The 22,541-nt window shown below is 45.7% G+C and overlaps 2 protein-coding genes, 1 long non-coding RNA gene and 1 pseudogene across 3 annotated transcripts; 2 read left to right on the top strand and 2 right to left on the bottom strand.

Annotated features, from left to right (window-relative positions):
- The first annotated feature begins 3,542 nt into the window (after positions 1-3,542).
- H2AZ2 (H2A.Z variant histone 2) lies at positions 3,543-13,225 on the top strand. The gene is made up of 5 exons (XM_039847093.1): positions 3,543-3,622; positions 6,608-6,685; positions 9,149-9,262; positions 11,113-11,242; positions 12,093-13,225. The coding sequence occupies exons 1-5, from the start codon at positions 3,620-3,622 to the stop codon at positions 12,152-12,154; spliced, it is 387 nt and encodes a 128-aa protein (XP_039703027.1). The 5' UTR covers positions 3,543-3,619; the 3' UTR covers positions 12,155-13,225.
- Positions 8,674-11,113, bottom strand: LOC120589574 (uncharacterized). Its single transcript, XR_005649534.1, has 2 exons — positions 10,038-11,113; positions 8,674-9,933 (listed from the first exon to the last, which is right to left on the bottom strand). It is a non-coding gene; the product is annotated as an uncharacterized LOC120589574 (long non-coding RNA).
- Positions 8,922-9,037, top strand: LOC120589608 (uncharacterized; annotated as a pseudogene).
- A 5,988-nt stretch (positions 13,226-19,213) lies between the features above and the next one.
- LOC120589596 (peptidyl-prolyl cis-trans isomerase A-like) lies at positions 19,214-22,207 on the bottom strand. The gene is made up of 6 exons (XM_039847121.1): positions 21,869-22,207; positions 21,631-21,702; positions 20,670-20,700; positions 20,337-20,425; positions 19,972-20,144; positions 19,214-19,546 (listed from the first exon to the last, which is right to left on the bottom strand). The coding sequence occupies exons 1-6, from the start codon at positions 22,205-22,207 to the stop codon at positions 19,414-19,416; spliced, it is 837 nt and encodes a 278-aa protein (XP_039703055.1). The 3' UTR covers positions 19,214-19,413.
- Positions 22,208-22,541: the final 334 nt, after the last annotated feature.

The raw sequence follows: 22,541 nt of genomic DNA, 5'->3' as shown, positions 1-22,541 counted from the left end.
TTTCAGTGTTAAAAGAGAATTCAAAACTAAACAGGATAAGAAATCCTGGAATCTATGTAATCATTAAGTCTGTCTTCTCCCCAAAGGCAAAAACACTTTTACTGGAAACACTGGTTGCCTGTGCAGAGGTAAAATGATGACTGGGGCAGGGGTGGGAAGTCTTCAATGTATACCCTTTATACCATTACATTTTTGTACATGTGAATATACTGCTCACTCAAAAGCTAAGTTATTGCAGAGAAAAGCCGCTGTCTTGGGTCAGGTTTCCCAGGAAACAGACTCTAACATGGGGATTTGCCTTCGGAAGTTTCCTGTGGGATGCTTTTGGCAACATTACTGAGAAAATGAAGGAGGCAGGATTAAGTAGAGGGAGGTGAGCTGCGATGCAGTTCAAGCAAGTCAGTGTTAATCACAAAGGAAAGTCTGGAGCTGGAATGGCCCTTCAGAGTTGTTCCAAATTAAGGCCAAAGAGTCACCAGTCATTGGAGGTGGGCTGCCCCTGAAAAGGGGTGCAACCTAGGGCAATGCAGATCTTTTGGGCAAAGTACAGTTTGTGGGAAGAGACTGCTGATCACTGATCAGTCAACACTCAGGAGCTGAGGAATTAAAGTGCTTCAGTTTTGAAATAGCTTTGGAACTATGAACCATAGTTTATACTCTACCAGTGGTTCTAACCAGAAATCTCCTAGAGGGCTTGGTGAGCCCACTTCCACATTCTGTTCAGTAGGTGTGGGTTTGTGGTCAGAATCTGCACTTCTAACAAGGTCTAGGTGATGCTGATGCAGCCAGTCTAGGGACCACATTTTGAGAGCCATTAGACTACAACTTATTGGGTTAAACCCAGCTAAGTGGGATAATTTGTTAATGTTTGGTAGTTTATTATTTATAAATGCTAATGCCTAAAATTCCCCGGTTAGACTGGTGTTCCATATAAACTCATACTGCCCTTTGAAACCCTAGCTCACTGGAAACTGGACTTTATTTACTAACACACTTTGTTAATAGGCAGTTTCTCTGTTCACAGATAACCAGAAAAATTTCATCCTTTTTTCTTCAATCTGTGGGTCTCATTGTATTTCTCTCATCTATAAACAGGATATATAAAACGATAAAAAGATTATTTTGTCTGTGATGAGAACTATTTTCTTTCAGCATAACTCCATTTTCATTAGTCTTGATCAATGACATGAAAGCTGAGGGGTGGACAGGCGTAAGAAAATGAATATCCTGTAAAGAAGTTAATAATTATTGGATATTTATTACATGCTTGGTACAGTGCTAAGTACTTCTTCACCTATTACTGAATTAGTGCTCACTGAAAACCTGTAATATAAGTATTGCTATTTTCAGTTTTACAAATGACAAAGCAGACTGGGTGATATGAAATACCTCACTTGGATCACACAACTAGTACTTGAAGGGGTCTGGATTCAAACTCGAGTCTTTCCATAGACCACCCTTAACTAAGTTTAACTAAGTGGCTTTTAAAAAAGTGTTAGTTTCCTTTCATTTGCCAAGTGATATTTGCAGGGTCCCTGGTACAGTATCTAGCAAACAGTGATGACCTAAAAAAGACTTCTGTGCACGGAGGGAAACCAATACAATTCAGCATAAGGACTGATGATAGCAGAACACACTGGGCTATGGGGCAATTAGTCCAAGTTAGAGATGTCCAGGGGGGATGATGTGAAGGAAGTCTTTGCTGATGTCTTTGCTGACACTTAAAGGATGATTAAAAGTTAGCCAGGGAGAATCTAAGATGGAGGACTGTTTCAAGGAAAGGCAAAAGTATGAGCAAACGCCAAGATGGAATTTAGGGTTGGTCAAATGAAGCAACAAACGTGAGATGGGCAGGGACCAGAAAAATGTAGGGCCTTCTATGCCATGCTAAGGATTTGGGTTTTGTCCTGAAGTCAATGAGGTTATTTTAGAAAAAGTGGAGAGTAGAATGAAGGAAGAAAACGATGAGGCATTAGCTTAACAGGCTTTTAGTGACCCAGGAGAGATATGACAATGGCTAACCTAAAGCAATGACAATGGACCAAAAACAAAAAAGTCAGATTTGAGATAGTAAGTAGATGTGGTAGGAGGGATCCGGTCAAAATTACAGCGGGCACACTAGCCTTCTTTCAGTCCGTCACAGAGACAAGTCTCTCTCCTTCTGGAACGCCACCACCCACCCCATCTCCATTACCTTCCTCTGCTTCTCCCAGTTCTTTCCCTTCATGCACCTGCACTTACCGTGATCTACACGTGCGTTTGCTGCTCTAACTCCTGCCCTGCCGGAAAGGGCTGCTAAGGCAGGGACACGTCTGTTCTGCCGGCCCCGAACCCCCAGTCCCTAGGACAGTGCCTGCCAACAGGAGGCACTCGGGGATTGCACGGAACGGCACAGGTAGATGCCCTGGGAGGTCTCTCGGACGTCATTCGCTGAGGCCAGAGACGCGAAGGCAGGGGCGGGGAACGACGGCCATGGCCCACGCAGTTACCTCCCAACTCTGCTCCGTCCATCGCGGCTTTCTTGTTAAGCCGGGCACGCGGCTCCACCTTCCAGCTGCCCGGACTCTCCTTCCCCACGCCCGTCCGTACTTTTCGGTCGTCGTTTTACAAACATATTTCGACTCTGAACTCGCGTGCGCCACGGTGCTTGCTCCGCGTCGGACCATTCACACCGGGGACGAGTCCGCCCACAGGAACACGCTGGTGAAGTGGCAGCCCGGGAAGCGGCCCGTGGGCGGCTGGTCGCCCGCCGCGGCCAGACACCGCGAGCAGCAGTCGCGACTTAGGGCCACGCAGGGTGAGAACACGCCCGGGGCGCTGGGCCGGCGCGGGTCGGCCTGCGGGGGCTGCCGTGAGCGGACACGACCGCCCCCGTGCTGTTCCCTCAACGGGTCGCCAACCCCACTCCCGACTGTCTCTCTCTTTCTCCGGGCGTCACTGAAGGAACCTACAGCCGGCGGGAAGGCGCTGAGAAGGGCTGCGACCCGGAATCAGTGCCCGCAGCGACTGGAGTCCCCGTAACACCAAGAAGTCCTGGGAGTCTGTGAAAGCGCACGCGAGAAGCGACGCCCACAGCTGTTTCCTCCCAAACAACTCTCAGAAACCTGAGTCGCCACCGAGAACGCGCGGGAAAACCACCCAATAGCCCCCCATTGGCTAATCCCGCCGTCGTTCCAGGCGACCCGCCTTCCTTGCTCGCGGGCGATGTTCTCATTGGATAACTTTCGGCAGCCTTCCACTCTAATTGGTCTGTCCCTCCGTTCGTCAGGCTCGGGCCGTGGACACAGGCGGAGAGCGGCGCGTGAACCCGCCCCTGTTCGCGCACTGGCGCGTCCCTGTAGCGGCCAGAGGCCCCGCCCCCATGTGCCGTGTGCAAAAACAAACAGCCGTTAGGGAGGAGGTGCCGGAGGCGGGGGCAGGCTAGAAGGAGACGCGCGATTGGGCAGCAGCCGGGGTTCAAACCAGCAAGGCGAGTGACCATTGGTCGGGGCGGCGCGAGGCGGGCCCCGGTTATTGTCCGGGCTCCGGCAGCGGCGGCGGCGGCGGCGGCGGCGGCGGTCGGTGCTGCGGGCGGGGCGGCGGCGGCTCGGCGGGAGCGAGGGCGGGAGAGGCCGAGACCATGGTGAGGGCTGTGGGGGCGGCGGGCGACAGCTCGTCTGCTGGTCGGGGAGTGAGTCCCGAGTCCCAAGGGGCGGTGCTTGGCCCCCAGAGGCCGCTCGGCGAGGGCGTGCGGGGCTACGGCACTCGGCCGTTGGGGGTTGAGGGGTGCGCGCGGCCGGGCCTGAGCGCCGCCGGGGCTCGGCGCGGGCCCGATCTCCGTCACCGGGCGCGTGCCGGTGCGGCGCCTGGGCCGCAGCCTTGTGACCCGCGCACGGGGCGTAGGGCACGTCCAGCCTGGGAGCTGAGCGGCTCGAGCTGGTTTCCTAGTGTCACGCCTTTCATCTCTAGCGACCTGTTGTGTAGGTGGTGTCCCTTTAGCAGCAGCTAAAAGCCCGCAGGCCCTGATTTGTCGCTCAAGCTCTGAGATTTTAAACTCGACGGGATGCGAGCCTGCGTCAGTTAAACAGATGCGAAACTGACCCTGGGCTTCGGGTTTCCCGGTTTTCCCGGGTGAAGTGTGCGCGCGCGCTCCTCACCGGGGTGCGTTGTGCCCAGGTGCAGTGGCGCTGTGTTTTTGTATTGCCGTGAACGTGCAAAGTTGGAGGGTCTGCACCGAGTGCGAGGGGCTTTTGAAAATAAAGCAGTTACTTATTGTACAGGGTTACATTCACACGTGTTTGATGCCATAAAAGTTGCGTTTTGCTAAGTATAAGAAGTGTATCGGCAGTCTCTAAACCTTGGCAATAACAATTTAACGTATTGTTTTTAAAACCTGATTTCATGTCTAGTTCCTTCAAAAGGAAATAAGCAGATAAAACGAATATGATGGATTGAAACAGTAAGAATAAAATTGCTTAAGAAGAGTAAATTGGCAAGCCTGGGGTGTTTTGCAGTTGGTGGCTTTTGATAACTAGTTCTTGTTTCATAATTCAGCCCTAGAGCGGCAGTGATTACAATTTTAGACTCGTGCACCAGTTGAGAGAATTTTAAATGTTTTATTCCAGGGCAAATAGAGCTGAAAGGTCTCTTCGAGGAATAAGGAAGCATATATTGTTACTTGAGCTGACCTCAAAAAATTATGCACTTTTTCTTGTAAAGCAGTATGGTCAGAAATTACTATTAAACTCCTTATTAAAATAGGAGGCATCCTGGGAGAAATCAAGAGATCCTCAATTCTCTCTGTTAAGTCAGTCTCTTGCTACATTGTTAAGTGTAAGAAAGAGATATGAATTAGTTAGACTATTTTTCCTGCTGCCAACACCTGCCACAGCTTTTTTTTTTTTTAATAGTTTTCAGAGATAAGTATTAAGTCAACTGAGACATGCACTTAGGGGGACTATACATTTTGATTTTTAGCTTAAAATTTTTTTAAAGTAAGCATTACAAAGAAAATATGCCATTTCAGATCTTATCCTCTACGTCTAAAATATAGACCCTCAGACAGCCAATCTTGTAAACTGAATTCTTTAACTAGTTTTTTTACAGTGAAGAAATAATAAATAGTAAAATTAAATAGCTCAAAAGAGAAGATTAGTTTTCCCTCTCCTCAGATTTTTATTCCCCCCAGAGGCAAATAACTTTTATAGCTTATTTAAATGTATGTGTACACACCCTGTAATACTCCATTTTTACATAAACAGGAGCTCACTGCACTTGCATATACCTTGCCTTTTTCACGGAGAACTGCTTTGTGGGTTGGTCCTTATCTGCACACATCTGTACCTCATTTGTTGAAATGGCTGCATAATAGTTTAGTCAACGATTGTGGGTAGGTTCAGCTACTTTAAGCAAAACGACGCATAACAAATAAGGAAACCAATTTTAGCATAGGCTAATTGATATAAACAAGAGTTATTTGATGTTATAACAAAACAGTGTTGGATGAAACAGCATTATTTGAGGACTTGCTGTATTTCTTTGCATTTATATACCATGTCTTATTAGTAAACATTAAGATTATTTAAGAAATATTTTTCTATCAGTTAAAAGTAGTATTTAACTCCTTCAGTATAAGTTTGAAAGTCTTTTTTTAATTGTAAAATATACATAACATAAAATTTACCATTTTTAAGTGTACAATTTAGTGGCACTAATCACATTAACATTGTGTAACCATCACTCCCCATCTATCTCCAGAAGTTTTTCATCTTCCCAAACTTAAACTCTGTGCCCATTAAACAGTTACTCTCTATTCCACCCCTCTCCCCAGTCTCTGGCAACTGCCATTCTACTTTCTGTCCCTATGATTTTAACTGGATAATTCATATAAATGGAATCATATGATATTTGTCCTTCTGTGACTGGCTTATTTCACTTAGCATAATGTCTTAAAAGTTCATTCATGTTATACTGTGTCATGATTTTCTTTTTACAGCTGAATACTGTACCGTTATATAGATAGATAGATAGATAGATAGATAGATAGATAGATAGATAGATAGATCGATCATATTTTATTTATGCATCAGTAGGCCTTGAGCTGTTTTCTTCTTTTGGCTATTGTGAATAATGCTGCTGTGAACATAGGTGCACAAATATATGTTCAAGTCTCTACTTTCAGTTCTTTTGAGTATATATCTAGATGTGGAATTGCTGGATCGTATGGTAATTCTGTTTAACTTTTTGAGGTTTCTTTTTTTATGCTTTTTTCTCCTCGAACAGGTAAGTTCTGAATGTTTCTGTGGAAATTATATATATTTACATTTTAAAAAAGTTATTTCATTTGAAATACTGACTTAAAGATTCTTCAGTCTGAAATTTGAAAAGTATATTCAAGTTTTTAGAAATTATTTTAAAAATAAAGTATGACCTCATTTTCATATGTTATAACACATGTATATTGTTATATGTATTGTATATGTATTTACATTATTGTTAACTTACATAAATTTGAAGGAGATCCCTTAGATTTTTTTAACTACCGAAACTAAAACTAGAAAAAAATTTGTTTCCCGAATAATTTTGAAAAGCATTTTCAACTCTTCATCTGGAGCTCTTTTTCACATAGGCTGGAGGCAAAGCTGGAAAGGACAGTGGGAAGGCCAAGGCTAAGGCAGTGTCTCGCTCACAGAGAGCGGGACTGCAGGTAATGTCATTGTAAAACATTAAATTATTTTCTTCACTGTGGTAATTTATGACCCATAGATGTTCCATTAATTACAAAGAGGTACTACTGATCTTTAATACTGAGTGAGATAAATTTGCCAAAATTTATATCACAAAGCAATTGTCTTTTGTGTTTTCTTCCAAGTGAAAACAAGTTATGAAGAGGTCTTAAATGAATTTGGTAATTTTGCTCTTAAAATCTTTTATTTCTAGATTGTAATTATGTTTCTGGTTCTTTTATAAATTGTATCATTGAAATGATTATGCTGAGGTTTTTCTTTTGAAGAAGGTGTCTGTAGTAGTGCATTAACTTTCAGGATGAGAAAGTTTTGGGTAGAATAATGAACCATGAGTCCTGAATATTTCTCCTGTAGTTTCAATTTTAGACTGAATAATATACTCGCAGCACTAAATATTTTCAAACTGCATGTTTTTGAATAATTGCGTCTTTAATCCACAAGTTCAGATTTCTCTGGATGAGTAAGAATTATGCTGTACATATAAGAGACACTTTGTAAACAGGAAAGTTTAAAGGCCAGACTGCTAAGGTTTAGATTTTATGCTCTTGGCAGTGGTGAGCTATTGAAAGCTTTCGAGCAAGATGACATGGTACTAAAGGGAGGGGGAGGGGACTTGATGGGTACATTCTGTGTTGTAGAGAATTGCAGAAATCTCAGAACTAATTTGAAGTGTCTTTAATTTGAAGTAGGTGTTGGAAGACAGATGGAGGCTACCGCAGTGGTTTTAGGAATAAGGTAACACATACTTGGATCAAAGTGGGATGGAAAGGAACAGGAAGCAAAGTGTGTGCACCCGAAACGTAGGAGGAGGGGTGTAGGGTTGAGCGGAAAGTCAGAGGTTTCTGTAAGGCTTACAACCGAAGGGACAGAGGCATTGCGATAGGGTCAAGGTATGAGATTTCAGAATTTAAGTGGAGTCACTTTTAAGTTCCACAAAAACATTCACGAGAAAATGCCCCAAAGTTGTAGATTTGAGTCCAGCTTCCCAAGGTGATCAAAAGAATTACAAATTTAAAATCATTTTTGTAAAATTGGTAGTTGATACTATGAATGAATTCCCTAAGTAGAATGTAAGAAAGGACACGAGGACATTGGTGGACCTTCAGAAACACACAGAATTTGAGTCAGAAAAAGAGAAGCCTGAGTAGTCGTCAGAGTTCAGAGTTAGTGTTGGAACTCTGTAATATCTGCAGCTAAGAATAAATGGTTTTGGGGGTCCTACTACGTGTTGTGACAACACGCCAGTCACTGAGGATGCATCAGGAAGTCAGGATCCAGCTCTTTGGGAGCTCAGAACTACTTAGGGAAGGTGTAAACCAGTAAAAGAAAATCATGCCTTTTTTCCTTAAGGGTGCGATCTAGAAGTAGTCAATAGATTTGGTGATTAAAATGTCACCTCTGGCCCTCAAAGGTGCTGAACCAAAGCCAAGTTTGGGAGAAAATGAGTGATAAGAGAATAAGAGCTCGGGGTTTGCCTTTGGAAGGGGACACCTAGACTGTGACTAGCAGCAGTTGCCGCAGACACAGGAAGTAAAAGTGTGCAGAAGGAAAGAAGCCAGGGGAAAGCACGTGATCAGAGCTGCTGGAATGATGGAGCCAGTGACAGCATGAGGAGGGTCCCCGAGAGAGTTGGTGGAGGAGTCAAGGGCACAGACAAGTAGGATTAGGGTACCTGGGGAATAACAAAGTGCCTGTTCTCAGTAGGAAAGAAGTCACAGAGACAGTGGTGTCGCTTCTTCTCAGGTCACCTCTTGAAACTGAGGAAGGACAGATGGCTTTGGTACTAAAGGAAGGTGCTGGAAGTTCACAGTTGCCCGAGGCTACTGTGCATGGAGTCAATGCGATTCGAAGGGGACTCATAGGCCGTGTGGCCTGTGCAGTCGATCCCTGCACAGCAGTTTCTCTGTTTTATAATGACACGCCAGAAGGAAATTCACAAAACCCTGTGGTGGTCTGTTTTAACTTTTATTTTCTCCTCAGGAGGGTGAAAGCAGGCATGAAGATTTGGGGCTGATTACTAGGATACGACACACAGACCCTAGGAACTGTTAACTGCCAGTTAGTGTGGCTTCTACTGTGGGTAACCATAGTTTCAAATTTCATGCTTTGGACGTGGTTCCATAGTGTAGCAGTGAGCACGTCTGCTTTACACGCAGAAGGTCCTGGGTTCAAGCCCCAGTGGAGCCACGGTCCATGGTCTAGGGCCACGCCACCCTGAACAAGCCCGATATCTGACCTCAGAAGCTAAGCAGGGTCGGGCCTGGTTAGTACTTGGATGGGAGACCACCTAGGAAGACCAGGTGCTGTAGGCGTTAAGTAATAAGAATAATTTTATGCTTTACTCACACTCTTCACCTTGAGTGCACTCAGTGTGCGATATTGAGACCCCTCGGTGCCCCCCACTCACGCGGCCTCTCTTTCAGTTTCCCGTGGGCCGCATCCACAGGCATTTGAAAACTCGCACCACGAGCCATGGAAGGGTCGGTGCCACTGCTGCTGTGTACAGCGCTGCGATCCTGGAGTACCTCACTGCTGAGGTTTGTGGGGGAACGTGTTATCTGTGGAAACTCAAAAGGCAACCTAGACTAACAGGCTGAAACCATGGAGTAAGGCTTTGAAACAGAGAGCCATGTGCTCACAGGTTTCTTTAGTAGCGGTTTTAGATGTGTCTCGATCAGCCCATTACCCGCTACCAGCGTCAGAGAACCTCGGTGTACTCGTTTTTAAAGTTAAGGGTCAGCAATCTATGTTTTTAAGTGACATGACAAAGGAATGTAAAATAATTCAAATATTGTACTGTTAACTAATTGAACTCTGAAGTAGGTCTGTAATCAGTAGGTGATAATTGTGATATAGAATAACCTCTTAGGTAATGAAGGTTTGGGGGTGGGGTAAAGGTTTGCTAGTGTGGTACTTCTTAAAAATCACATATATTATATAATATGCAATTTGATAAAAAGACCTAATCGTCCCAGTTCTGTGCATGGATGTATGCATAGAATGCTGCATCTTGCTCAGTTTCAGGTTTCAGGAAGATAAGCTAACTGAGCAGGAGTTCTTAATTACTGGGCCGGGGACCACCACTTCCTCCGTCCTGACCCACATCCTCCCAGGAAAACAAATGGGAAGCCATGAGACTCCTTCAGCTGTACTGCAAGCCTGGGAAGTAGTTTGAGTGGCCTGCAAGTCAAGTGTGGAGATAGCCAACCTAGCAAAAACAGAAAGGTTTTTGGTTAAGTAAGATGTGGCTGGGAGCTGGGCTGAAAGATTTAGATTCAACCTGTATGTTATCGTTGCTGTCATTTCACTCACCTCACCCGGTCATTTGTGTCCCACTGGAGATGTCACATCGCATTAGCGGTAGTTTCGAGGTAGCCCGTCGGTTTTGTGTGTGTCGGCAACATGGGACTAGTTGACCCGCTCTTCCCCTTTCTCCCTCACCAGTCTTAACTTTTTACCTGTTCAGCGGTAGGCTTTCCAGAAAGGCATTGTTCACTCATGGAGGCAGTCTTCTGCCTCGGAATGTTCAAGTCCCATCTACACTCCTATTTTCTTTATTCTTGAGAACTTATAGTCAACACTTTCAGGTATTTGTTGGAGTTTTAGTCATTAGTGGAGGTAAAGGAAATCGAGTCATGAATAGAGGTCATCAGTTTTCAACCTTGGCTTTGTGCTTAGGATCACCCGGGGAGCTTTCCAGATACTGATGCCAGGCTGGGCAGAGCCCCGTGGAGGAGGTGGGTGCTGAGGCTTCCCACCACTCAGAGGGCTATTTGTTGTATTACCTCCATCGAAGGTTTTATAATGCCAGTGTAGCCTATGGAGGCAGAGAAATAAAAATGCATTTTTATGCCTAGCTAAGACTTTGAAATTCCTCTAGCTGAAAATTTCCATGTTTATAAAGGGCTTCTACCTCATTGCCTATAGCGTATAGGGCCCAGTGATGTTAAAAACTGAATGAGAAATTTTTACATTTTTAAATTTTTCTACGAGCGCTAAGCAATAGATACCAGCCATTAAGGCCTATACAAAAAAAAACACCCCCGACTACATGGCTATTAAAATACGTGCTTTTTCTAGACATTTAGAAAGAATCTTGGCTAAGGAATAGTATTACCCTTTGTCCTTCCTACGGGAGTGGCTTTTTGCTTGCCTTTCTAGTTCTCTTGCAGAGAATGGATGTAATATAAAAAGGCCAAATGAAGTAATGAGCTCTGTGAAAGCATTATAGAAATTTAAAAAAGTAATTTGTTGGTTTCTACGTATTTTTGTTTTATGTACAGATGCTATAGTGATCTTTTTAGCTATAGTTGAGGAGCTACACTTACACACTTCAGATCTTTACACACTTCACCCTTTGATGTGTTATCTCGCTGACACTCTGTAGGTGCTGGAGCTGGCAGGTAATGCTTCCAAGGATCTCAAGGTGAAGCGGATCACGCCACGTCACTTGCAGCTTGCGATCCGTGGTGATGAAGAGCTGGATTCTCTTATCAAGGCTACCATAGCTGGGGGCGGTATGTGACAACCGCTTTAGCCTAGATTGTTGTTGGTCTTTGTTACATAATTCAGATCAGTGATCCAGTATGTCTGATCAACCAGCTAGAAAATTTATAAACCTAAATTCCGTGTTGCTCTGTTACAGTTCCAGGCTTCTTTTTATTATCATCTTGAGTAAATATTTCTTCTCCACATCAAAATTTCATGTATGACACTTTAAACCTGGTGTTCAGAGTATTTCCCAGACATGGTTCCATAGTGTAGTGGTTAGTATGTCTGCTTTACACGCAGAAGGTCCTGGGTTCGCGCCCCAGTGGAGCCACAGGCCACAGTCTGTGGCCATGCCACCCTGAACAAGCCTGATGTCTGATTTCAGAAGCTAAGCAGGGTCAGGCCTGGTTAGTGCTTGGATGGAAGACCACCTAGGAAGACTAGGTACTGTAGGCATAAGTAATAATTTTTTTAAAAAAGACCATCTCTGAGGTGATCTCATTAAAAAAAAATATTTCCCTTACCCTTGAAACTGTGTTTGAAAATGATCTTGAGAAATTGCTTAATGTGATGATGACCTCCCAAATACAGACAATCAGATGAGTCAGCATCAGTGAAGGTGAGCTGTAAGTTGGTGTCTCAATCCTTTTTGGATCACCGCTGGAGAACCTCTGGAAAGCTGTGGTTACTCTTCTTATCACATGAAATGACATCATTTTACACAGAGTTTTAGGCAGGTTCCCAGACCAAGATAGAGACCCTTTGGTATAGACTTGACAGGATCCAGATGTGAAATGTCATTCTTTGTATACTTGCTCCTTTTGGTTTGAGGTACTGAACGTTTTCTTAACGCTGTTTCTCTTTATTGCAACCTAGGTGTGATCCCGCACATCCACAAGTCTCTGATTGGAAAGAAGGGACAGCAGAAAACTGCTTAGAGTTGTTTCCGTCAGCCCTCTGCCTCCCGTCATTGTACTGTAACTGGGACAGAAGAAATAATGGGGATATGTGGAATTTTAAAGCAGTTCAATGGAAAAGCATAGACAATTACTGTAGACAAAACAAACATTTGTACGTTCTTAAACTCGAAGTTTGATAAAAGTAACTTTTCTTGTGGCAGCAGTTGTGTGTGGATTGGCTAGGTTTCTCCCATGTGTTTTATACAAAAATGGAATTGATAAACCATTTTTTACAAAAATAATGTCTCAAAACTGTTCTGTTCATGATGTGTTGGAACTATTTTGCTCATACTCTGAAATTTTTTAGATTTCAAATCGGTCATATATTCAGAATAATCTTAAATTGGGAATGTAGCTTTACCATGATTAATACTATGTTATGTTGAATCTTAGATGCTATTCATTTGTAGCATGCACCGTTATTTTACATACCACTGAAGAAAGCTGCCAATTAAACCATAATATTCCATCAATATGATTCATGCCGATTTCAGAGATGTTAGAACATGAAAATGTGCATTTAGTATTGATGAAATGGGATAGTGGGATCATTGGATTTACTGAGCATTTACTATGTGGCAGACCCTATGCCAAGTGCTTTATTGACCCAGAAATTTTATCAGCCCCACTTGAAGGATGTGGGAATAGGCTCACAGAAATGAAATGGTTTACCAGAAAACATTGAGCTAGTAGATGGAAAATGGCAGAACTAGGATACAAACCTAGATTTGGCTGACTTCAGAGCCTACCCTCTTACCTAGAATTGAAGTTAAATTTATCAGTTTTCTGTTTTTGGCTTAGTTCTAACTTTTAGTGGTCTTTATATGGTAACGTTTAGTAATTTGTATATTTTAAAAATTATTTTTGTCAGTTTCTAAGTAACAAAATTTAAGTTAATGTACCAGTTGATGGTCCATCTGAAAATTATATTTTTCTGTTTGGAAGTGTTCATTTAAGAAAGGTAAACTTTTAGTGTTTTATAATACACCACTATCAAAATTCATTTTTAAACTTTAGAACTAATTTTCAAAAATAAAGCAAATAGTATGAGCCCTCGTGTACTCATCTTCCAGCTCCAGCAGTCACTGCCGTGGTCAGTTTGTCTTACCTGTGTCCCCACACCTGAGGCTCCTCCTAGTGGACTGGTTTGAACCCTATTCCAGACATGACTTATTTTCACGTCTACATGCTTCAGCGTGTCTCTAAAGATGAGGCACTTAGAAGATCATCACAATACCATCGTCTTAAGACACATAGTATCCACTACCCAGTTAGTACTCACGTTTCCCTGATCTCATTTTTTATAGTTGATTGGTTTGGACCAGGATGCAGGTAAAATTTATGTCTTACATTTTGATGTTTCTTTTTAATCTATAGGTTTCTCGTCATTCTGTTCTTGTAATTTAATTTTTGAAGAAAAAAAAAGACCGTTTCTAAGTGTGGATCTTACTGGATGCATCCTAATGATATTCAATTTTCTCTGTTCCCTATATTTTCTGTAAATTGACGGTGCTCTACAGTGGTTTTTCATCACATTTTGCTTTTTCACAAAAATAACCTGTAAGTGCTATTTTATACTTCTATTGTTTCATCACATCAGGGAGCTCCCGACCCCCACCGTCATGTATATGAACACCAACTAATGGTGGGTGGGTTCAAGTGCCACTGGCACACGCCACCCCACTGGCACACGCCACCCGTTGCAGAGTTTACTGGTCAGTTTTTCCTGAGTTTCAGCCACCATCAATCATTACTGCCCAGATCCAGGATTTTAGGAGGGCTGCCACCTGGTGACACCCTATCATTCCTTCCGCATCTGGAGTTCTGTAAAGAACTTTTTGATTTACAAGGGAGAACAAGAAATTTTCAAATTCAGATTGAATAATCTGGGCGTATATTTTGAAGAAGTTTCTACATTAGAACACCCACAATTATCCTTGTGTGAACTTCCAGTAGTTTTCAGAAGCCAAAGTAGCAACAGACAAGAAGGCAGTAACAGAATAGGGGTCTTTTACTAAAATTTCATAAGTAATTGTTTCAAATATCTATTTCCTTTTGGTAGTGTAGTTATTTTACTACATAGTGCCCCCCAGGACTATTTTTTTTCTAATGAAAAAAAAAGCAACTGAGCCGTGTGCTCTGAGCCTCACCCCCACAAATGGTCCACCTTGCCTCACACCTCCTCCCCTCCCTCTGGCTTGTTTTAAAGCATGTCCCAGCCATCATACTACTTCATTCATGACAAATATCTCTAAAATAAAGCTTTCCTTTGAAAAGTTTAAAGAGCCACTCTACTTTAACATCTAAAATTTTTAAAAGTAATTCCAGACCTGTATTTTAAAAAGCAAGGCACAGGTGTGTGCAGTAACACATCAGGAGAGGATTTTAAGGAAAAGAAGGCCCGAGAAGAATGGGATACATTTGAGACAAGTCCATTGTAGGGCACCTTGAGGATAAAGAATGATATTTATATAAGGAGTTACAACTCCTGGTGTCAGTGCCATACATTGTTTCAGGTGTACATAATGATTTAACAATAGTATATATTGCAGAACGATCAAAACAAGTCGTTAACATTTGTCATCATACAGCTACAGAACTGTTTTTCTTACGATGAGAATTTTTTTTTTTTTTTTAGAATTTTTATAAGAGTACTTGAGCCTAATGACATGCTGGAAAGCAAGCTCTCAAATACTTCAGAGAATTACAGCTTCGTAGTTGCTCCTGTGCATTTGAGATTAGGGAGGGATCTTAGCGACTTTCGGATATGCACTGCAGTGTTACTACGGACAGTCACCATGCTGTCCATGTCCCCAGGACTGACTCATTTTATAACTGGGACATTGTACTTTTGACTCCTCCCCTCATCACCAGCTTCACAGCCACCCATCTGTGTACGAGCTTGTGTTTTTTTCCACATTATTTGTTCAACTCCATTTGAATTTGCAAATATCATCATCTATAAGACATTCCCAATAACATAGCTGCTTTACCAACAAATATAACTCAGATCCCTCCTGGAAATGACTGGTGTTCAAACAGTGCCCTGACCAAACGTGGGGGTGAAGAAAAACAGATGGGCAGCCCCATCTCACTTTGCTGCTGCGCGTCCCAGATCGGCTTCTCTACACGCTGAAGGCCTGTGGGAACCCTGCACAGAGCGAGCCTATCACACCAGTGTTTTAACAGCTCTTACTAAAGCTTTTAGCCTGTCAGAGACACGAGGTGTCAAAGAAAAGCTGCCGTATGCCCAAACTCCAGTTTGAGGTCTGGGACATCTGATGCCAGCATAAAGGGCGCACGTACACCCAGATGAGCTTCATGGAGTCGTTTCCCAAAGCCAAAAACGAAGTGTCCACGGTGAGGCCTTTTCGGGCTAGTTGGTTGTTGCCAAACCTGGACCCCAAAACTCTTCTAGCCAAACCTGTTTTACTGAAGAGGGACAGTCCTGGCCCAATTTTATGGGAAAAACAGGACGACATGGCCTTTAGCCTTAAAGGAGAGTTTAGGGAATTTAGGGAGCCCGCCTGCCCTGGGTGGCCTGACCGTCCCACTCCCTCATTCTTGTGCACAAAGAGGAAGCAGGTGGCCTGGGGGTTCTCATCCCAAGAGGTGAAGCCAACATCCGCCTGCCAGGCATCATGGCCAGCAACTGGCCTCTGGCACAGGTTGTCCCCGCTGCCTTAGAGCCACTGCTGCCACTGCCCTCTGGTCAAGGCCACCAAGGAAAGGGCTGTGGGGTCCCTATGTCTGTCTAACTCTGTGCGCCGGAAACCCTGAACTGTCATACCGACACCCCAGCCGGCGCCACCCTCCCACACCGCCCTGCGCTGCCCGCTCCTCACAGCTCCTTCGTGATGTGGTGACCTGAGTGAGCCCGCAACTCCTCGCTACCAATGAACACTGATGGGTCACCTCCTGACTCCTGGAGAACTGCGGGACACCCTTCTGGGGAATGCAGACTTCTCATGGTTCCTGACAGTTCTTACTGAGAGGTGACAATGGCAAGCCCTATACTGGACGTGCGATACCCAAGCCCCTTAAGGTAGTGACACTGCGCACCAGCCTGGCCGGCACAGCCCGCAGGCTTATTCCCTAACTCACGCTGCGGGTGATGTCGACACCCAGCGCAGAAGCAACTTCAGAGTACCATGTATGAGCACCATGGCTGCCTCGCTTCCACCGGAAATGAAGTCAAACGTGGCCAGTATGTTCCAGAACCACAGGGCAATGTACTCCACACCCGCACTCCCACCCCCACCCCGCGAAGCTTCAGCATGACTAAGATCTCAGACATTCTACACCTGGCTCTAGAGCCCAAGGGCCATCCCTCTGCTGACATGTCTGTTGGGAGTGATACCCTTAAAGGAACCAGCAGCAAACGCATCAAGCTCCAAAGGGACATTTCCCCAAATGATGACAGAAAAACTGGCCAGAGAAACCCAACAATCGGCCTCAGGAAAGGAAAGCGAGATCGGAAGCTGGCAGTTGGTTTGATAGAGCGCGGGCTCTGGATCCGGCCAAACCTGGTCCCACCGGAACCTCCACAGTTCCGCCGGACAACTGTACCCGTCAACCCCTGCCCGCCGGCGGAGCGAGCACTCCCCGAAACTAGCATTGGCAGAGAGGTACCAAGATCACGAAGAACGCCCACTCCCTGTCCAGAGCGCGACGTAGGGAAGCCTGCTGGCCCTGCCCCTGGACACTCTGAATTGCCTTATCTGCCACCCTAAGTCCAGCAAGTGGGTCTCACCCAGCTCCCTCGTGTCAGGGACATAGACACGCTTAGTCATCCATTTGTCCTCACTGGATGATGCCTTCCCTGCAGACAGGCCACTGCCTCTACCACTGCTACTGTCCTGTTAAACAGTTATCCCACCTGGAGACCCTCCCAAACTAGTGACCAGAGAACTCATTTTATTGCCCAGGTGCTCTGACAAGTCTGCTGTGGCGCCCGTTTCACCTCCTGGTCTGTACATGAGATGTGGTCAGCAACGTCTGAAGCTGGCCCCGGTGCTCCCCGGATCCAAGTACACGTACTCTAGTCCCCTCTGCAAGCATAGGCTGACAAAGCACAGCAAGAGACAAATGTCATTTCTGTAACTAGATTTTAAGACTGACCCTCGTCATGCTGGCCTTCAGATTAATGCTTGCATGAAGCTAGCTGCGTAGTTGGTGAGGTCTTTGTGGCAAGGAACAATCTGCTGATACCCATGAGTGTACTAGAAAAGGGACCTTTGCCCACTGGAGACCAAGATGACCAAGGCCTGGCCAAGACCTTGACTGCGGAGGACCCACCGTGCTGTGCTCAGATTCCTGACCCACAGCAACTGAGGTGCTGCTTAAAATCGTTATGTTCTGGGGTAATTTGAAACACAGGAGATACCCAACACAATATGCTTCTGTATGTCTCAATGAAAAATTTTAAGTTCATAATTCTGGAAAACCCACAAGGGTAAGGTGTACCTCAAAGTTTCACATAGTTCACCCCACTACTTGTGAGCCGCCTCTGGGTCAAGAATTAGTGTAGGCACCAGGACTCACGGCCGAGTTGCACAAAAGCCCAGGGGCTCCCTCGCTCAAGACCTGGCAACACACCCACGCACCCACGCTAGGCACTCACAGCAACGCTTCATGTCCAATCCTCACCCCACCAGGCAGCATGCGCAATGCACAAGTGGTTACACACACCACTCCTTGGTGTGGGGACCTCCTGTGGGAATCCCTGGTGGGGCAGCCAGGTGACAGCCTCTGCAGCTGGAATGCAAACACAGGTCCTTCTGCTTCAATCTTTCCATGTCAACTTACCACACATGCTAATGCCACATGCCTATCACAAACTTGGTGGCTGGTCTGCCTCTACCTCCAAAAGCTAAGCCAGCAACTCCGCACTTCTGTTCCCCACCGCTTCCCAGCCCCCAGCACTGATATGGGAGCCTGACAGGGACTTACTGGGTGAACGAATACAATTGATGACTAGCTGTGTATGTTCACTTATCACAGGAAGATGAAGCTGCTGCAGGATGTCCTTCTCCCCTTGGGCACTGTCCCTCATGGACATTATCAGCCCTTGCATGATCACTCAGAGGACACGAGTAACATGACCTCAGGGAGGCCACACTATTTAGTGCAGAAGGAACCAGCCAGTAGCCTGCCAGGTTGCAGGTTACCTGGTCAAGAGCATCACCTCACACCATTAGGACAAAAGAGATTGCTGGGACAACGGAGCTGAGGCCAGCCTAGTGCAGAAAGGGGGCTGCAGAGATCGCAGGTGTTCCTAACCTGCATCTTCACCTTCAGCCTACGCACCCCCAATTCCCATCACTGCACACTTGCACCCAGTTTTAAAGGCCATCTTCACAACAGGAACCTAGCTAAACTAGACCTTGCAGTTCAGACTGGTCAGTTTTGCCTGAGGACTGCAAAGTCTCAGTGATAAGGGGCAAGTGCCTGCACAACCCTGACACTGGAGAGGCGCCTTAACCAGAGGAAATAACTGGGCTCTAGAACTGGAGTTTCGGTGGTTGAGGCAGAGATGGCCAGGTGATCTCAGCAAACTGCACAGCACCACGCACCTGGCCTCTTGCCATCAGACTTAATTTTGTCAACTTTCTGGACGATTAAGCATCCTTATAAACCTCTAATTTATCTACACTGCCAACAGCTCCAGTGATTCCAGGACCATGGCCCAAGGGCCCTTCCGCTTCCATCAGGGTGTACCATTAGACTATACTCAAATTAATCTTTGCTAAAACAAGCCATGGTTTTCAACTTGTTATAACATTAATTTTAATAGATACCTCTGAACATGCCAAGTGGGACTTTCTTCAAGGAGCACTGGCCCAACCTGGTCCCCGTTTCACCTTCGGTATTCCACTCAGATTACCTTGAAGATACTCAGTGACATTTAATTCTTGGGTCAGGGAAGCAAAACACAGTACTCTGTGGAATTAAGCAAACATAGCACGTGGCTTAGAACCTGCTGCTGCTTAAAATGAAGCCTACATCAACACCCTAACCCAAACAAGGACAGACAACTGTTGTTTAACTTTTATTTCATAATCATAAACTTAACTCTGCAACCCAGCTAGACGTGGAGGTACAAGGAAAACCCGGAACCCAAAGAACCGCAGCGAGAGCCGATTATAATAGGGTGTTCCGAGCAGGCGGGATGAGGGGTGCTCTCGCAAGCTACAGAAGGAATGGTCTGGTGGTTAAGATAAAACAAGTCAAATTTATTAGAGTTGTCCACAGTCAGCAATGGTGATCTTCTTGCTGGTCTTGCCATTCCTGGACCCAAAACGCTCCATGGCCTCCACAATATTCATGCCCTCTTTCACCTTGCCGAAGACCACATGCTTGCCATCCAACCTGCGAACAAGAACAGTCACTATAACCAGTGAGCAAAGACAAACAAGCAATTGCATTACGATGAGAAACTGCCACACTAATCAGCACCAAGAGAACATCAGAAGAGTGGCTTATCCAGCCTTCATTAAATAGTGGAAACATTTTATCCTTTTACCTCAAAGAAAAAGGCAATGCCATAAATCACCACCACCACAGGTGGAAAATCAAATTTAGAATGGACCCTCAAAAAAGGATCAATCGATCCTTGAACTAGCCAGTTAAGTTCACTATTTCATTACTATAAATGGTACCATGCATTCTACAGCTAACTACCTGAATTTTTAGGTACACACACCGTTCTACGACTGAGACACAAACAGCAAAGAGAGGTTAAAGCAAATAATTAACATTCCTTAGTTGCCTCTGCTGCTGGGTTCTGCCCTTACCATTCAGTCTTGGCAGTGCAGATGAAAAACTGGGAACCGTTTGTATTGGGTCCAGCATTTGCCATGGACAAGATGCCAGGACCTGTATGCTTCAGGATGAAATTCTCATCATCAAATTTCTCCCCATAGATGGACTTGCCACCTGTGCCATTATGGCGTGTGAAGTCACCACCCTGTGAATGTGGAAGAGAGAAACCTATCACTTTCGGCAACATATTCAGAAAACCAAGTCTGTAAGGTTCAAACTGCAAACTCAACTTTAAACTGACTAGAAGGCCCAAATAGAACGGCTCATACACACACATCCTGAATAGTACTGGCTCAATCCCAGATTAAACCACAACTCGAATCAGTACATTTCATACCTGGCACATAAATCCTGGAATAATTCTGTGAAAGCAGGAACCTTTATAACCAAATCCTTTCTCCCCAGTACTCAGAGCACGAAAGTTTTCTATTAAAAAAAAGGGAGGGAGGGGGAAGATGAAATGGGTAAAAGGGATCAAATATGATAGCTGAAGGAAACTAAACTTTGGGTGGTAAACACACAATATACAGATATCAAATTATAATGTATACCTGAAAATTATATAATTGTATTAACCAATGTTACCCCAATAAACAATTAAAAAATACATATACACAGCACACACAGAAGTAAAATTGGGCTACCTTTTTCAAACTTACAAGGAACTAACCTGCTGTCTTTGGAACTTTGTCTGCAAACAGCTGTAAGAGAAAAATGGCAGTTAATTATCGCCTACTTACTATTTCATTGCTAAGTACCCATGTCTTTAGGGGCTTCTGAATCAAATTCATTTTCTAACTAGAAGAGAATGCTTCTTCAATAACAACTTTGAATCCCAGATAAGAACTGCTCCAGATAGCTTTAACGTCCTGTGGGGATTGAGTTAAGCAACATGAGACCCAAAGACATGCCAAAAATCCAAAACTTGTAATAACTTCAATGGTGTGAGGCTTCTAAACTGACTTAGAATTTTTAAGTGTTATCACACCTACTTCTAAACAAACATATGACTTCTCAAATGTACATCACCTCCCCCAACTTTGGCTGGAACTGAACAAGTTTCAGTAATAGCCAGTACTCCTGCCACATGATTGGGGTAAAGTGCTGAAATTTTAGTCACTGTAATGAAAATGCTACTACCTCCAATCTGCTAACATAGCTTTAGCGGATTAGATGAGCAGTCACTTCTTGGTTTCCAGGTCCCTTACCTAGTAGTGGGGTAAAAAATGAAAAAGTTGGTTTCTAGTGCATCTGCTGTGGACCTTCCCTGCATGTGTCAAACGTTTTGGCTAGAGATCTGAATACCGCTAAAAACATTGACAAGCCCTTCAACGGACAGCTTGTTTAAATGCATCTTATTAACTACTTCAGAAATCTATGACTATCTGTGCACATCCCTGGAAATTTCCATTACGAAGATATTACTATTTAGCGTCTAGGTGTTTGTGGCTAAAAAACACGGGTCTTTCTAAGCATAACTTCTCAAAGCCCTGAACCCCTTTATTTAAGTTACTACGATTTCCCTTTCAGACGTTTACTGAAGTGAAAAGCCGTTCCTGGCAGTCCCACCACCATTCTCAAGGGATACGCAGAAGCACTTTCTCCTGTTTCCATTTAGCCCTCTGGCTAACCTGACACAAGTCACAAAGCCGCAGTAGGCTGAGGCCAAGTTTCCGCGCGGGCCTTCGACAATTACGAGATGACTACAGATAACGGCAGGTGTAGATTCTTCAGAGTGGACCGTTTCTCTCAAGGGGGCGGAGGTGCCTCCTCCGAGCCGGGCAGTGGGGACAGGGAAAGCAAAAGCCCACCGGCCTCGCGATCCGCACGAGGGGAAACCTATCCCGACACCGAATCCTGAGCCCCAACCGTGCACGAGCTTTTAAGAGGTCCAACAGGAATGAACTCTCGCGCTCCGCCTGCCCCGCCGCCCCGGGCGGAAGCGCGTCGACTCTGCGCGCCCGAGCGCTCTGCCGACCCGCAGTCAGCGGCCCGGCACCATCGCAACCGACGAAGGAGGCCCGGCCCGCAGGGCCCGCGGGCCGCCAGGGCGGCCTCGCCCGAGCGGCGCGGGGGCGCCGGGCGCCTCCCACGGGCGTCGTCACCGCGGCGGGGCGGGCCGCGGCGCCAGCACGCTTCCGCTCGGGGTGGGGGTGCGGGTGGGGGTGGGGGCAGGGGAGGGGAACGCCGCCATGACGGCCCCGGCATCGCCGCGCTCTCCCGCCCGCGGACGCCGAGTCACGGCCGCCCGCGCCCTCGCGAGTCCTGAGTGGTCCGGGAGCCGCGTTCACGCCGCCGGCCGGCGCGGGAACGACGCCCTCGGGCGGCCGCCGCTCAGGGCGAGGCTCCCGAGCGCTCAGGGCGGCGCCCGCGCCTGCCGTCCGTTCGGGGCGTTGCCGACCTGCAGCGACCGCCGTCCGCGCGGCGGCCCACCGCCCGCGGCCCGAGCACGTGCGCGGCCGGAAGGGCGCGGCCGCCCCTCCCCCGCCCGCCTTTGTCTGCCCGCCGCCCCCGGCCTCCCAAAATGGCCCCTCGTCAGGAA

This window comes from Pteropus medius, unplaced genomic scaffold, assembly GCF_902729225.1.
Source record: "Pteropus medius unplaced genomic scaffold, Ma_sr-lr_union100, whole genome shotgun sequence".
NCBI lineage: Eukaryota > Metazoa > Chordata > Mammalia > Chiroptera > Pteropodidae > Pteropus > Pteropus medius.
Note: the sequence above shows the minus strand (reverse complement) of the source record. Positions and strands in the feature narration are given on the sequence as shown.

Excerpts from the sequence above, each read along its gene's own strand:
- H2AZ2 (XM_039847093.1), top strand. Across the intron at positions 6,686-9,148 it reads CACAGAGAGCGGGACTGCAG|TTTCCCGTGGGCCGCATCCA; the intron begins GTAATGTCATTG and ends CCTCTCTTTCAG. Across the intron at positions 9,263-11,112 it reads TGGAGTACCTCACTGCTGAG|GTGCTGGAGCTGGCAGGTAA; the intron begins GTTTGTGGGGGA and ends GACACTCTGTAG.
- LOC120589596 (XM_039847121.1), bottom strand. The coding sequence starts at position 22,207 with ATGCCGGGGCCGTCATGGCGGCGTTCCCCTCCCCTGCCCCCACCCCCA. Across the intron at positions 20,701-21,630 it reads GGCTTTGTGACTTGTGTCAG|CTGTTTGCAGACAAAGTTCC; the intron begins GTTAGCCAGAGG and ends TTTCTCTTACAG. Across the intron at positions 20,426-20,669 it reads CAAAGTTCCAAAGACAGCAG|AAAACTTTCGTGCTCTGAGT; the intron begins GTTAGTTCCTTG and ends TTTTTTTAATAG.